Source organism: Rhinoraja longicauda, chromosome 15 (assembly GCF_053455715.1).
Source record: "Rhinoraja longicauda isolate Sanriku21f chromosome 15, sRhiLon1.1, whole genome shotgun sequence".
NCBI classification, from domain to species: domain Eukaryota; kingdom Metazoa; phylum Chordata; class Chondrichthyes; order Rajiformes; family Arhynchobatidae; genus Rhinoraja; species Rhinoraja longicauda.
The window spans coordinates 28,504,306-28,520,594 of NC_135967.1; the positions used below are offsets into that span (position 1 = coordinate 28,504,306).

At 38.9% G+C, this 16,289-nt stretch overlaps 1 protein-coding gene across 1 annotated transcript in view; it reads left to right on the forward strand.

Annotated features, from left to right (window-relative positions):
* Nucleotides 1-16,289, forward strand: part of LOC144600383 (ATP-binding cassette sub-family C member 5-like) — a 92,988-nt gene that overhangs the window by 22,773 nt on the left and 53,926 nt on the right. Inside the window, exons 6-11 of the mRNA XM_078411964.1 lie at nt 917-1,090; nt 4,664-4,811; nt 6,456-6,604; nt 9,416-9,523; nt 11,628-11,993; nt 15,747-15,818. Coding sequence (XP_078268090.1) covers nt 917-1,090; nt 4,664-4,811; nt 6,456-6,604; nt 9,416-9,523; nt 11,628-11,993; nt 15,747-15,818 — 1,017 coding nt within the window. The remainder of the gene's footprint in view (nt 1-916; nt 1,091-4,663; nt 4,812-6,455; nt 6,605-9,415; nt 9,524-11,627; nt 11,994-15,746; nt 15,819-16,289) is intronic.

Genomic DNA, 16,289 nt, shown 5'->3' on the forward strand with positions numbered 1-16,289 from the left:
CACTTGATGTCCATCTCTCAAGCGTATCTGGGAACAGTCCATAAATTACAGAGTTCTCTGTAAAGGAGCTGTTTAGAACCCTTGCAAATTTCTCCAGACTCTTTGCAAATCCACACTCTGTGAAGAGGTGGGCAACCGTCTCCATAGCTGTCGGCCCGAGGGCATGCATGTGGTCTCACTTTGGCCCTGGAAGAGGCCCAGGCCAAAATGGTCAGTATGGAAATGGGAAGAGGAGTTAAAATGGTTACCAACCATGAGATCCAGTAGGTCTATGCTGACTAAGCGCAAGTGTTCGGCAAAAGTGTCACCAAGTCTACACTTGATCTCACCAATGTACAGGAGGCCACATCGGGAACACTGAATGCAGATTAGAGGAGGTGCACATGAACATATGTCTCACCAGGATGGACAGCTGGGTCTGTGGATGAATGTGAGGGTGGGGGTATAGGGACAAATGTTGCATCTTCTATGCTTGCAGGGAAAAGTACCTTGGGAGGGGTGGTTTGTGTGGGAAGGGATGAGTAAACCAATGAGTCACAGAGGGAATGGTCTTTGTGTGAGGCGGTGTGGGATGGGGATGGGAAGATGTGACTGGTGGTGGGATCTCGTTAAAGGTGGCAAAAATGTCGGAGAATTATGTTTCAGTTGTGGAGGCTGGTGAGGTGAAAGGACAGGATTTTCAATCCTTGTTCCATCTAGAGGAATAAGGAGCGAGAGCAGAACTACGGGACTGATAGGAGGCGTGTTTGTTTGTTATCCACGAGAGCAGGGGCGATACCGCATTTACTAAAGAAAACTTAAAACAGTGGGTTGACTGGCATCTTTTTCTGCTGCAACCATTCCGAATTTATTTGATACAATATATTTTTATTTAGACATTACAACATTTAACATTTACCTTCTCATTCTCTTTTAGTTGGTGAACATCTGCTCAAATGACGGACAACGTCTCTTTGAAGCGGCCTCTGTGGGTTCCATGTTGACAGGAGGTCCTCTTGTTGCCATGCTAGGAATTATCTATACAGCTTTGTTTCTCGGCCCTACTGCTCTGCTGGGATCTGCTGTCTTCATTCTTATCTATCCATTACTGGTAAGCACTGAATCCTTTCAAAACATAATTTGAACGATATCCAACGTCCCCACTCTTTAACTTGAAGACGCATTTGGCATTAAAGGCATGTTGACATTTCCAATTGTTCAGCAAAAATATTGAAACATTTTGGTTAAGCGGCAGAGTAAAAATGTGATACTGAAAACAAGATGGGAATTACTTTTTCCTCCTAGTTATGCGCCATTACTTCAAAATAAAAGAACAATGTAAATTACATTTATGTTGTTTTTTCAAGTTTTGTTGCTCTTCCTTCGAAATCGTCGTGGGGCGGCACAATGGCGCAGTGGTAGAGTTGCTGCCATACTGCGCCAAATTCCCGGGTTGATCCTGACTACGGGTACTGTCTGCACAGAGTTTGTACGTGACTGTGTGGGTTTTCTCCAAATGCTCCGGTTTCCCCCCACAGTCCAAAGACGTACAGGTTTGTAGGTTAATTGGCTTTAGTAAAAATTGTATAGTGTCCCTAGTGTGCAGGATAATGCAGGTGTGCGGGGTGATCGCAGTTCGGTGTGGACTCAGTGGGCATAAAGGCTTGTTCCCGGCGCTGTTTCTCTAAAGTGTAAAGTCCAAAGTCTAAATGAATAAAGTTTATTTTGATAATAGGGAAGGATTTTGTTTTTTTAACTTTTATCATATAATGATGTTGGATATTTTTAATTATGGATAATGAGATATCCACCAGCAGACCTAATGCATGTAATCCATATATTAAAACTCTCGTTTGTTTGTTCCTGAACTACAGCCAAAACGGTACACGATAGCATGACAATTTTAAGCCCACCTTACTCGCCGTCATCCTTTTGGTACTAATTGAAGGTTTCATTGAAATCGGTGTTATATTTATTAAGTTATTCTTATTTTAACGTTTAAATCTGTCTCCGAGGGAGGGAGGGAGGAGGGAGGGGGGAAGAAGGAGGAGGGAGGGGAGGGGGAGGAGAGGGTGTTGCACCAATACAGGAGGGGTTTGGGCCCAACGGGTCCACTTGGTCTAGTTGATTACTAAATCTGGGGCTCAATTTATTTGTTCCTATTTACTTGAATATTTCTTCCACTAATACAGAAACAGGTCAGAACATTTGTATTAGAATGTCTGCTTGGTTTGAGATCGCTCTCTCTGTGGTCCATTGTTGCCTGTCACGAACTCCACAGATTCACTCTCAGCCTTAATAGGTTGAGACCTGGGTTGGGTCATGCACAAATGGGGAAGGAAATCATAGGTAGGAGCTACGGAGGTAAATTGGAGAAAAGTGGAGAGGATCGGAAATAGAAGATGTTCAATGGGCTGAGATCAGTAGGCGGACTAGATGGGGTGAATGTTTGGCCGCTCAGGATTTTGGAGTCAGGGGGCCGTACAGGGGCTTTCTTTATTGGAAGTTGTGTTCTTGTGTCATCAGCTTAGGCTCTATAGTCAGGTTGGGAAGTATGTTTTGTTTGACACGCCACTTTGTTGTCTCTATCAGAACGTGAGTATTTTGGAGAACGTTTGGATCAGCAGATTAGCGGATGGATGGATTTGTAAATTGTTTGTCTCTGAGGATTCAGGCTAGAGCTCCAAGCAGAAAGTGCATACGTATGCGTGTGTCAGACATAAGAAGAAAGGAAAATTATAAATGTTATGTAACTTTCAAAATGTCATTGATTTTGATTAACATTTTTTTAATTGATGCACAAACATTTGTTACTATGTGACCATTTTTTGCCATGCAGATTACAAAGACTCCTACAAACAGGAACCAGTTCACTGTTTCAGGCATTGAGTTCCAGACTTTTATGATCCTGTGGGTGAAAAATATTTTCTTCCCCATTCCAGTGGGTGGCACAGTGGCACGGCTGGTCGAGCTGCTGCCTCACACCCCTAGAAACCCTGGTTCAATCCGGACCTCTGGTACTGTCTGTGTAGAGTTTGCACTTTCTCCCTGTGACCATGTGGGTTTCCTCCGGGTGCTCCTATTTCCCCCAACATCCAAAAGGCTTGCCAGTTTGTAGGTTAATTGGCCTCTGTATAATTGCTCCTAATGTGTAGAGAGCGGATGTGGAAATGGGATTACATAGAAATTGTGTGAATGTTTGATTGATGGTCAGCGTGGTCAGTGGGTCGGAGGTTCTGTTTCTATGCTGTATCTTTAAACTATAAACTAGTCCTTTTACCAACTATTTAAATCTGCACATCCTGGTTTTTGGTCTGCTAACCAAGTGAAATACATCTGTCCCATTTACTCTATCCAGGCCCATCATAGTTTTAATGATCTCAATTAAGTCTCTCTCACTATTACTTGTTTCAAGGAAAACATCCTGAACTTTTCCAAAAAACAAAGTGTTAGAGAAACTCAAGTTCAACTCACTTTTTGCACAGATTCCAGCATCTACAGTCTCTTCTGTCTAAATTTTTCCAATCCTCAGAGGTACAATTTTCCAATCCTGGTATGATGTTCATAATTCACCTCTATATCCTGTCTAAAGCATTCACATCTTTCCTATAATGTGTTTTCAGTCCTGACAAAGTACTCGGGCTGTGGTCTTACTAATGTTACTCACACTTCCAGCATCCCTGAATTTGCATTCTATGAAGATTTTGAATCATCTTTAAGGATTGTTGAGCTATTTCTATGTTGCTTTGATCCTCCACATCACTCATATGTAATTCAGTTTATTTGTATTCTTAATTTATTTCATTTTCTCAAATTCATCAACACTTATGTGGGTTAAATCTCACTTTTCTACTGAGCTAACTAAACCATTGGCCAATTTGAGGAAGGGTCCCGACCTGAAGCATCACCTATCCTTTTTCTCCAGAGATGCTGCCTGAATTACTCGAGCACTTTATGTCTATTTTTGGTATAAACCAGCATCTGCAGTTCCTTTCTACAAACCATCGGTATATTTTTATTCTGAAGAATTTCTCTCCATTTTTTTAATCATCTGCAAACGTCTTTATCATACCCTTTACATTTTAGTCTGAATCATAAATCACAATAACCAAGGGAAGGAGTATACTGTGTAAGAAGGAACCAGATGCTGGAGTAAACTGTGCTGCCTTGTGAAATCCCACTCAAAACAGTCTTCCAATCACAAGGTACCCATCAAACATTACCCTTTATTTTCTGCAGCTAACCAAATTTTGTCTCCAATTTGTCACTTTCCCTTTCGTAATTTAATAAAATACGTGTTCACTCGATTTTTTTTCAGTTCTGTAAAAATCCTGATCACGAACATTAACTTGTCTTTTCTTGTTTCAGATACAGGCAGGCTTATTATTCATCAGCATTTTCTTTTTTTGGTTCACACTGAGTAGTTATTCACTTGTCAGATATTGTTTGAGGATTAATCTTATTGCGACAGATGACATGGATCATTCTAAATTTGTGATTACCACTCTTACCCACCTATGCTTTTGTTGCAACAATCTTGGGCAATGGTGTTAATTAAGCCTGTGAAGAGAACATATGGTTGGAAAAAGATACCCACAATGATTTATTGCATTTGAATTCACCATTTTTGCTCACTCCTAGACATAACCTTGACAGGCAATGTATCTTTCTCTTGTTTTCTTAGATGTTTATGTCGAGGTTGACAACTTATTTCAGGAAGCAATGTATTGCAGTCACAGACAGACGTGTGCGGCTGATGAATGAAATTCTAAACTGCATGAAGTTCATTAAGATGTACACCTGGGAAAAACTGTTTGCTGAGAAGGTTCGCTGTAAGTTCAATGTGATAACCAATAATCATAGTATGTGCCTGTGGGAAGGTTGCCCAATTATTAATGGTTTCTAGCTGTCTTATATAAAGGGGTGGCATGTTAGACCATTGTACATTTCAATTATAAGGCAAAGTGGTGTTATTGTGGGACTGGAATCACATGTCTTTTTCAAACAACATAAATTAGCCTGATGGGTTTTATTTTACAACTTTTGCTAATATCTTAATATTAGATTTTTAAATTTAATCCAAATTCCCATTATGTCATCGTGGGATTTTGGATCTCAGTTCCTGGGTTATAAATTGCTGTATGTGGAGGACTAAATTCCATAGATAGTCAGTATATTAACATATGTATACAATGTATCAATTCTGTAAAAATATTTTTGATTGATGATATTTAGCTTTAACAGGTTTAACATAAATGTCTGGCTTAGCTGCATATTTATTGGTATAATAGGCTTCATTGATTTAATAACTGACATATCTGCTGTCAGTCATTTGTTTCACTTATGCCTGGGTGACACCTCTGGCCTTTGTCAAGTTGTACCTGCAATCCTCTGGCTTCACAATTCGTAACTCTTCTACCCATATCTCAGACCTTTTGTCTTTTCATATCTGGCCTTTGTCTAAACATCTGCCTATCAATACCCCCCCCCCCCCCCCACTTCCCCCCCCTCCCCCCCATACCTGTATCTGCCATACTTTATCATGCCCCTCCTCCTTTCCATCTTTCTCCACCCCCACCACCACAATCATTCTGAAGAGTCCCAACTCGAAACACTACCTATTTTTAAAAATTATTTTCTGCACAGATGCTGCCTGACCTGCTGAGTTACTCCAACAGTTGTGTCTTTTTTTGAAACCAAATACATCAATATGTTCCACAGTCAGATATTTCTACTTCTGAATTAAAGTAAAACCTGTTAAACTTGAATATTATTAATCAAAAATCTTTTTACAGAATTAATACATATACAAATGTTTATGTACTGACTATCTATGGAATTTAGTAATCCACAAACAATGACTAATAACCCAGAAAATTAGACCCAATTCCCATGATGTTATAATGAGAATTTGGATTGTATGGTAAAAATCTAATATTTTTAGATGATACTGGTGAAATTTTATAAATCTTGCATCTGTAGTTCCTTGTATCTCCTCTCAACCTCAGAGGATGGGATTTAAATTCATTTCAAGATCTTTATCAATTCCCTTTCACATTTTGTTACAAAAATACAGAAGAAGTTAGATGGTTTGATTACTGCTTTCAGTTTTCACAGAAAGTTGAACAGCACTATGTCTGATTGCAGTTGTAAAATGGTTGAGAGAAAACGTCTACTCTTGTTCATGTAAAAATTATGATATTTTAGGACAATAAGGACAACATTCATTATTCAACATCTGCCTCTTTTTAAATGTTTAAAACTGTATCCCTCCCATTAAATTAAAATTCATATTCCATTTACTCTATTTCCAGATGTCTATTATATTTGATTTAAAACAACATTTTGACTATACTTCCCTTTTAGTCTTAACTTCATAATTTTATACCTTTTCCTTGATGTTCAAAAGCCTCACGATTTAAACAGTTTTTGTAGATCATGTGGAAAACCATGATAATATTCATTTCTCCTTGCAGTGATCAGAAGCAGAGAGAGACATTTTTTGGAAAAAGCAGGTTATGTGCAGAGTATCACAGTTGGAGTTGCTCCAATTGTGGTTGTTGTATCCAGTAGCTGCACATTCACACTCCACATGGCAATGGGATATGATTTAAATGCAGCACAGGTAAACACAATCATAGTTCTATTAAACGGAAATACTGTATCATGAAAGCATTTCAGATGCATGGTTAAGGCTATTAGATTTACCATGGAATATGAGGGCTTAGCCAAAATTCAAATATATCGGTGAAGCATTGTGTTCTGGAATAGAAGACCATGAGATGTCATGGACACATGAATTGTATTCCATAACATAATGTTTATGTACCTAGTTATGATAAAATGTGATTGAAAAAAGTCATGTGTTCTGCAAATCGCCAAACACCTCCGCTTAGTCCACCAGGGCCTACTGGATATCCGAGTTTCTAAACATTTTAACTCCCCACTTGTGTAGCTTACAACCCAATGGTATGAACATTGAATTCTCTCATTTTAGGTAGCTAACCAAACCACCGCCCCCTTCTTCACTACCCTTTTTTTCCCCTCTTTCCCCTGTGCCCCACCTGGTCTCACAACCATTCCTTCCCTCCCCCTAGATTCCTTCCTCTGGCTTCACAATTCACAACTCTTCTCAACAACCTCTCCTCCAATGTCAGCAAGACAAAGGAGATTGTGATAGACTTCAGTAAGTGAAGTAGTACACACACCCCGGAAAAGTTTGATGGCACCAAAGTAGAGATGGTGTCAAAGTAAAGTTCCTAGGAATAAATATCACCAACAATTTGTCCTGGACTAGCCACATCAAAGCTATGGCCAAGAAAGCACACTAATGCATCTACTTCCTTAGAAGGCTTTGGAAGTTGGGCATGTCCCCAACAACCCTCACCCATTTCTACAGATGCTCTATAGAAAACATTTTAATGGGATCCATCACAGTCTGGTTTGGGAATAGATTCATCGAAGACCCCATGAAATTGCAGAGAGTTGTGGACATAACCCAGACCATCACACAAGTCAACCTCCCTTCCATTGACTCCATCTCCACCTTATGTGGCCTCATCACGGCCACCAGCATGATCAAGGACCAGTCGCTCCGCAGTCGCTTCCTCTTCTCCCCTCTCCCATAAGGCAAGAGGTACAGAAGTTTGAAAATGCATACCTCCAGATTCAGAGACAGTTTTTTCCCCAGCTGTTATCAGGCAACTGAATGGTCCTCTCATCAGCTAGAGCAGGGGCTTCCAAACTTTTCAGCATGAGGGCCACATTGTATATTTGGCACATTTTTGCGGGGCGTAGGAAAAAATAAAGAAATGTCAGTTTTATAAATTTAATGAGGTTTATATGGTAACAAATTAATAATATTCAATTTTTTAAAGGGCTTGAAATGTTGGAATATATATATATATATACCGTAGGTATACAATTAGTTATAAAACAGAAAAAATACAGTGACCACCAGTGGGCATGCAGACAATATAGAAATATATGATATAATGGCGGAGTGACCACATGTGTGTCACCGTCGCAGTGACTCACGGGTGGGCACTCCGCTAAGAAATCATTAAAAATAAAAATTATTATTAAGTCGGCAGCTGCATATAGGTCAGGCAGCTGCATGTAGGAGAGGGGTAATGCCTCCAGCGCCTGCAAGGTCGGCTGCAGAAGGCGTTTCCCCGGGACACACAGGCCGTCGGTTGGGCGAGGAGAGGGACGTCGATCGACGGGCCGAGCCAGTCGAGGGCGACGGAGGAGGTCCTGCAGCAGCCTGGGGTTCGCCTGGATCAGGAACTGCTCCAGTACATCCAGCGCGCGGACCCGACTTTGGACTTTTTGTAAACGGCGCCAAAATATGGTGGTGACTTGTGCACATGTGATCTATGCTAAAATAATTCCACTGTGCAGTGCACAAGTGACAATAAACCACCATACATATAGGCCACCAACAAAAAAGTTCCTACGCTACCACAGAACCCGCAGCACGGAACGTGCTTGCTGCGGGCTGGATAAAATCTCGTGGCGGGCCAGACGTGGCCCACGGGCCACAGTTTGGAGACCGCTGAGCTAGAGTGAGGTCTTTGGAGATCTTTGAACTACAGTGCCCTCCCTAATGTTTGGGACAAAGACCCATCTTTTATTTATTTGCCTCTGTACTCCACAATTTGAGATTGTAATAGAAAAAATCACATGTGGTTAAAGTGCACATTGTCGGATTTTAATAAAGGCCATTTTTATACATTTTGGTTTCATCATGTAGAAATTACATCAGTGTTTATAGATAGTCCCCCCATTTCAATCAGTTTGATGAAGGGTCCTGACCCAAACCTTCACTTATCCACGTTTTCCAGAGAAGCTGCCTGACCCGCTGAGTTACTCCAGCAATTTGTATCTTTTTTTGCAAGTCAGCATCTCCAAGTTTTTTCATGTCTTTTCCTCTGGATTCAAAGTCTGAATGCTAGGAGGCCCTTATGCACATGCACAGCATCCTAGCAAATACCTGGATGCCACTACCGTAATTTTCATGCACTACTGGTGTGGGCCACTTACACAGAAGCAGCCTCATTGCACAAGAAAGCCATATTTTGGAACTACTTAAAGGAGGACTGTTTGATCAATTTTTGGCCTTGGGGTTTGGCACTGGAAATTTACCAGTTGGGAAGCAGTCCTTCTCTTCCAGATTACAGATCCACCTATAATTTAAAGTATTTAGTACATTTTGAACATTGATTTATAAAAGATTTACCATGTTTATTTTGTGACTAAAAGTCATCATCAATATGAATATTAAGCCTTTAACCTACATTAATTCTAATTGTTCAAATGAAATTTCTATCTAAAATATCAATATGTTTTGCTTTTTTGGATACTGCATGATTACCACATTCCAGCATTTTCTATATTTTTAGTCATTCTAATTTTGCTTTCTTTACTTATATAGGCATTTACAGTTGTTGCAATCTTTAATGCAATGACCTTTGCCTTGAAAATTACACCCATATCTGTGAAAGCCCTGTCAGAGGCATCTGTTGCTGTGGGCAGATTTAAGGTATAATTTTTGAACCAATGAAATACTCATTTACCTTGCAAATGTTGTAGCGTATTTAAGACACCTAAAACAGGTGTTCAGATAGTACGTTGATATTTATTGATAACGTTGATTATCCCTGAATCTATTAGTCGCATCTAGTTAAGTTAACCTAAAGGACTGTTCAAGAGTAGAAAGAACCACACTCCTGCCTTTGTAGCATTATTTGGTAGGAAATGTATACTTGTAGCAGGGAAACATGAAGTTTGCTATTACTTCTCAAATGAGATGCGTCCAACAGCATAGCACAACCACAGTATTGAAGCAAAATGTCAGCATTGTGTTTATACTTAAATTGCTCGAATAAGATTTAATTGTGACTGGAAGATTTGAGTGATGCCCACTGAGCCACAGCTGATACATCTCCAACTGTAGTGCAAATGATGAATTAAAGATTATGTGATTGAGGATGCCCAGTACACCCCGCACATATATCATAGAACTCAATCTATAATGTTAATTGGTTGTTTTAATTCTCCAAATGTAGCTGTGTTTACAATATGCCTTTTGAGAAAGGAGAATCTCCAACAAAATAATACAAAGTGTGTTTAATTCACTTATTTTGCCACAGCTATTTATTCAGCTGTCTGCTTTCCCCTGAGGATAATTGATTAAAAAAAACCTGATTATATGTTTACACAATCCTCCTGCTCTGACTTGTAAAGGTATCCCGACATTTTTAATGCATTTTTGTGGCTTTGCTGCTAAATGATAAAAAAATACATTTCTTTACTGAATGGTGGAAAGTGTTTACTAATTAAAGACTCCAGTCTAAAAACCATTTACCGATTGAAAGTAAGGCATTTTCTACAAACATTAATGAATTTGACTAAAACGGTATTTGTTGACTGAAACAGCTGTATTTTGTGGCTGATCAGCAGTTAATATTAGACCATATGTTTTGCCAAAAAAGGCTTTCATTAGATACTGCCAATATCTTGTCTGAATATAAAGAATTGCCAAGCTTGCAAATCAGAATTTTGTAAATGCATGAACAAATTTGTCCATTTTATCCATTACCTTAAAATTAAGTCAATTTTGTCTTGTCCATTTGAAGTCCCCATAATCCCTCTTAAAATGAACATATTGGTTTAAATATGTAAGATTTAAATCTCAACCCAATCATGAATTTGTCAACAAATTCCTCTGTAATTTGCATAATCTGTAGGGTATTCTGCGCCACAGAAAATAATATGGAGCTCTCATTTGGGTTGAACTCACTATTGTACATTACAATAGCATTATGCTGAATAATACAAGACAATAGCAATTCAGTGCCAAATTAGACTTGTGGTATTTATATGCTTACACAAACTTCTTTCATTCCATATGACTCGGCTATCAAAGTACTGTAATTTATTTTAAACGCTATCAAATTCAGTGTCCCATACCATTTTCTTTCATGTAGTTTCCTTTTGAAAGATGCTAAATTATTTTCCTCAGCTTCCTTAGCTAGAAAGTTCTACACTCTGACCATGAGAAATTAAGACATTTCACCTTATTTTTTTGTTAGATTTATCTGCAATGATTGCATTTTAGCCTTGAGTTTTGGATTTCAACTCAAGTGGAAACATTTCAAATCCACCCTACATAACCCATTAATAATTTGAAATACCTCAGTGAGGTTTGTTTTATGTTTTCTCATGTACGGGGAAAAAGCTTCAACCTTTTCAATCTTTCCTGATATCAATAATCTCTTTCTGGTCCTATCATTGTAACTTTTCATTTTACAATTCCTCCAGTATATCTGTATCTTTTTCATAGTGTGAACACCAGCATGTACTCAGTGCAATATATTCAGTCTGTCCTGTTCTACTTTTGAATTCCGTAGCTTTGGAAATAAATCCCAGTGTTTCATTGGAAGGGGAATAGCAAATTGGCAAACTATACCTGAATCTATTTTGTATACCTATTTCTATTTCTGTTGCTTTTGGAGAAAATGTAAGATATGTTGCACATTAACTCTGGAAACAATCTCCTCAAGTACTAAATTCAGAAGGTTGATAATATTTTAGCAACTGCGAGAGCTTTGATCAAAATTTGTTCCCTTTTCTCACTTCTATAGCATTTACTTTTAATGGAAGAACTAGAAGTTGTAAGAAAACAGCCCATTAGCTCACATAATGACATAGAATTTTGTGATGCTACCTTGGCATGGGACAGCAGCAGTACTTCTTCCTTTGAGAGAAAAGCAGATTCAAACAAGGATGATGTGAAGACGATTAAAAAAAGGAAGGCGAAAGGGATGGAGAAGAAAAAGTTGAATCTTTATGTTCAAGCTGACTCAGAAAATTCACTTGTCAAACAAAATGATCATCTGTTGCATGGCACAAAATTGCAATTTGATCATGACAGCCTACACGTTAACTTGTCATCTCCAAAGCCCAGATGCCAGGCCACCCTGCATCACATCAACTTAAATGTCAAACAGGTATGAGAATGTGTAAGGCATGATCAGTAAGTTTGCAGATGGTACCATAGACATTGAAGATGGTTATCAAGAAATACAACAGGATTTTAAGCAAAACACAAGTGTGAGGGAACTTAGTAGGTCAGGCAACATGTGGGGAGGACATGAACAGGGGATATTTCCGTCAGGACCACTGCTGAGATCCTCCAGTACTTTTCGTTTTGCTCAAGATTCCAGCATCTGCAGTCTCTAGTGTTTACAGATGGATCTTGATCAGCTGGGGAAATGGGTCAAGGGAATGGCGAATGGAGTTTTGTAACTGTGGAGTGTTGCATTTTGGAAAGTCAAACCAAGGTAGGACATTCACAGTGAATGGTAGGACATTGGGTAGTATTGTAGAATAGAGGGTTACAGGAGTATAAGGACATAGTTCTCTGAAACTGTTCACTTTTGGTCACCCTCCTGTAGGAAAGATGCCATTACAATGAAAAGGGTGTAGAGAAGATTTAAGGGGATGTTGCCAGGGCTCAAGTGTCTCAGCTATAGGGAACAATTTGGCAGACGAGGATTTTATTCTGTTGAATGCAGATGGCTAAGGTGTGATCTAATAAAGATGTATAAAATCATGAGGGGAGGGGAATAGAAAGGGCGAATCACAGAATCATTTTCGCAAGGTAGCAGCATCAAGAACAGCAAGGCACAGGTTAATTTGAGAGGGAAAAGATAGGGATCTAAGGGGCATCATTTTCATACAGAGGGTGGTGGGAAAATGGAATGAGCGACCAGATGTTAATGAGGCAGATACAATAACAATTTTTAAAATGCATTTGTACACGTAACTGGATAGGAGAGGTTCAGAGGGATATGGGTCAAGCAAATGCAAAAGATACTAGCCTGAATCATGCATTTTAATTGGCATGGATAAATTGGGCTAAAGGGCCTCTTTCCACACTGTATGACCACATGACTCTTGGTATACATATATAATATTTTCAAAATGTTAAGTTTCAGGATTCCTATGCTGTTTTAATTTTTCATTTGGAACATAGAGACCTATTTTTGTAATTGAATTCAAAATTTTTTAGCAAACATAAATACCGTCTTTATTATATCATGGTAATGAAAGCCTGTGGTTGATATGTCAGTAAGAAGGGAACAATTATTTTAATTCTGGTCAGATAGATCATAACTTTTAGTAATCTTTCAATAATATAGTTTCATTCCCAAAACCTTTGTTCCTTTGTATCAATCTGACTGGTATGGTCAGGAAAATGTGAAACCATTTTGTCAATTTGTGTCAACAATCTTTAATTTGTTATTACAACAATAAATTAATCAGATTATAATTCTTTGGTCAGAGAACATTGCAGATTAGAAAGTGCACTACATTTCAGCCTGTGGATGAAGACAACCTCAATAGTCAATCAATTGCTTTTTTAAAAAGATAGTTTAAACTACCGGAGACACAAAGAATTGCAGATGTTGGAATCGTGTACATACACAAAGTACTGAAGGAACTCAGTGAGTCAGGCAACTGTGGATGAAAATGGACAGATGACATATAGGGTTGGGATCCTTCTTCAGACTGATTTGAGAAGGGGAGAGAAAGCTAGAAAAGTGAGGTAAGGGGAGGGGTGGTGATCAGCAGATGCGTGGAGTATGTGAGAATGGCTTGAGGTGAAAAGGAGGCAAAAAGGTAAAGAAAGAAGAAGCGGAGAGAAATGTAAAGATGGAAGGGGGTATATAGGTGAAAGGGGTTGGGGGATGGGAAAAAGGCGGGGTAAGGGAAGCATGGAATTCAGGGATGGGAGATGGATGTGCAGAGGAGGAGAAAATAGGTTGACTGTTGTGGTGGGAGATGGTTGGGAAAATGTGTGTGGAGTGGCGGAGACGGAATGGTGGGGTGGGAGGTTGGATTGTAATCTGCAAGTCGAATCAGTAATAAGGCAGGCAAATGCAATGCTAGGATTTATTTCAAGAGGACTAGAATATAAAAACAGAGATATAATGCTGATGTTTTATAAAGCACTGGTCAAGCCGCATTTGGAGTATTGTGAGCAGTTTTGGGCCCCATATCCAAGGAAGGCTGTTCTGGCATTGGAGAGGTCCAGAGGAGGGTTATGAGAATGATCCCAGGAATGATTGGGTTAACATATGAAGAGCGTTTGAGGCACTGGGCCTGTACTCACTGGAGTTTAGAAGAATGAGGGGGGAACCTCATTGAAACTTACCGAATAGTGAAAGGCCTGAAAAGAGTGAATGAGGAGTGGATATTTCCACTAGTTGGAGAGTCTAGGACCAGAGGCTACAGCCTCAGAATAAAAGAATGAACCTTTAGAAAGGAGATGAGGAAGAATTTCTTTAGTTAGAGGGTGGTGAATCTGTGGAATTTATTGCCACAAACAGTTGTGGAGGCCAAATCAATGGATATTTTGAAGGCAGAGATTGACCAATACCTGATTATTAAATGTGTCAGGGGTAATGGGAAGAAGGCAGAAGAATGGGGTTGAGAGGGAAAGATAGATCAGCCATGATTGAGTGGTGGAGTAGACTTGATGAGCCAATTGGCTCCTAGCACTAATGAACTATGACAGATTAAAGTGTTCTGGGGATTCTGATGCAGACACATCTGATCTCTTGCCCAGTCCTGGACTAAGCACTAAATCCAAAGATGTTCTGCAATTTATTAAGATGAAGGACTGGATATACTTTGTAGGTAGCATGATCCATTCATTTGAATGGGTTCACTGAACGTAATTAAAAAGATAGATTATTTAAAAATAGTGAGTGAGGCCTTTGTCACCATTCACTTGAAACCCAGCTGCCCCATGTGGACTCTTCTGCTTGAGGCCATGTAAAGGTGACTTCAATATCATCGGCAGCCACATGGCCATAGTAGGTTGCTGTGGCCAGATGGCTGGAGTACAGAACGGTGAGTGCAGGCATGAGTATTGAACATGATCCAGCCCATTAATTCAGTTGCTCTCTCCACAGATGTTGCCTCACTTGTTTAGATTTCCAGCATCTGCAATATTTTGTTTATGGGCACACATAAAATTTAAAATATGAAATAGAAGCTGCAGTTTATCTTATGAAGTTTCTAAATATATTTGCTGGGCAATTTCTAAATGGCGAAATGAGAAAGGATAATGTTTGATCATGAGATTAGTGATTTTCACAAGCATAGTGTAATTTCTTGATATTAGTGGTTGGGAAAGGCTATCATTTGTGAGAATGTCTACTTTCTAGTAATCTTTTTATTTCTACTAATATACCAAAAGCCCCACAATTCAGTCTTTTTTCTTTACTTTATACATCTCTTTCAGGTTGTTACTATGTCTTTGCTGCTTGAAAACTAATAGGGCCTCTTTAAATTTATGTAAGGATTTATACAGTTCAATATACAGTATTGGGAAGTGTTCCAGCAGCTCTTCTTAAATCTTTACTATTATATCTCCCACCATGAGAAGCAATTATTCGGGTAACAAATATATCTGTAAAGACATCTTTTGTGCAAAAGTAGAGTTGGACACTGAGTCATATAGGCCATTTGGCCCATCAAGTCTACTGGTTATGCTTTTTTGTCTACCACATTTTAATTGTAAATCCTCCACCACTGGTGGAGGATTTCTCTTCTTCCTGATGGTCTGCTTGTAGCCATGACTGAAGTCTTTTCCCACCATTGTCCATTCTACCATGCATGTATATTATCTTTGCCTGTTAGTGTCTTAAAAGTTCTGGATGCTTTGTAAATGTTGCTCCTTTTGTGTTTAGGGTAAACTGGTAGGAATTTGTGGCAGTGTAGGAAGTGGAAAAAGTTCCCTGATATCTGCTATTCTGGGTCAGGTAAGACCTGCTTCGACAGAGAAATATTTTCTCTCAACTCTGTATAATTAATTCCATTAAACATTTTTTATGGAATGAATTACTTTTAAAGATTATAGATACACCTTTGATTTTACAGGGTATGTTTCATAAAAAATAAGTTATTTTAAATAATTTTAGTTCTGAAAAATTAAGTTGGGAAAGAACCTTCAATATTAGAGAACTTGATCACTTGAATGGGAGGTAACAATGAACCAAAATTAATGGTGAATAAAACAAAATTATTGCATTATTGCATTTTAAATTTCTAATAGTTTTTTTTCAACATGTGTCAACAGTGATTCAGAGATATCACTCTCACATCTAGCATGTGTGGACACGATAAGAAGAACTCTCACATCTGAAGATTGAAAGTTCATGTCCCACATGAGAGACCTGAGCACAAAAACCTAGGTTGATAACTCGCAGTGCAATTCTGAGAAACCACCGTAT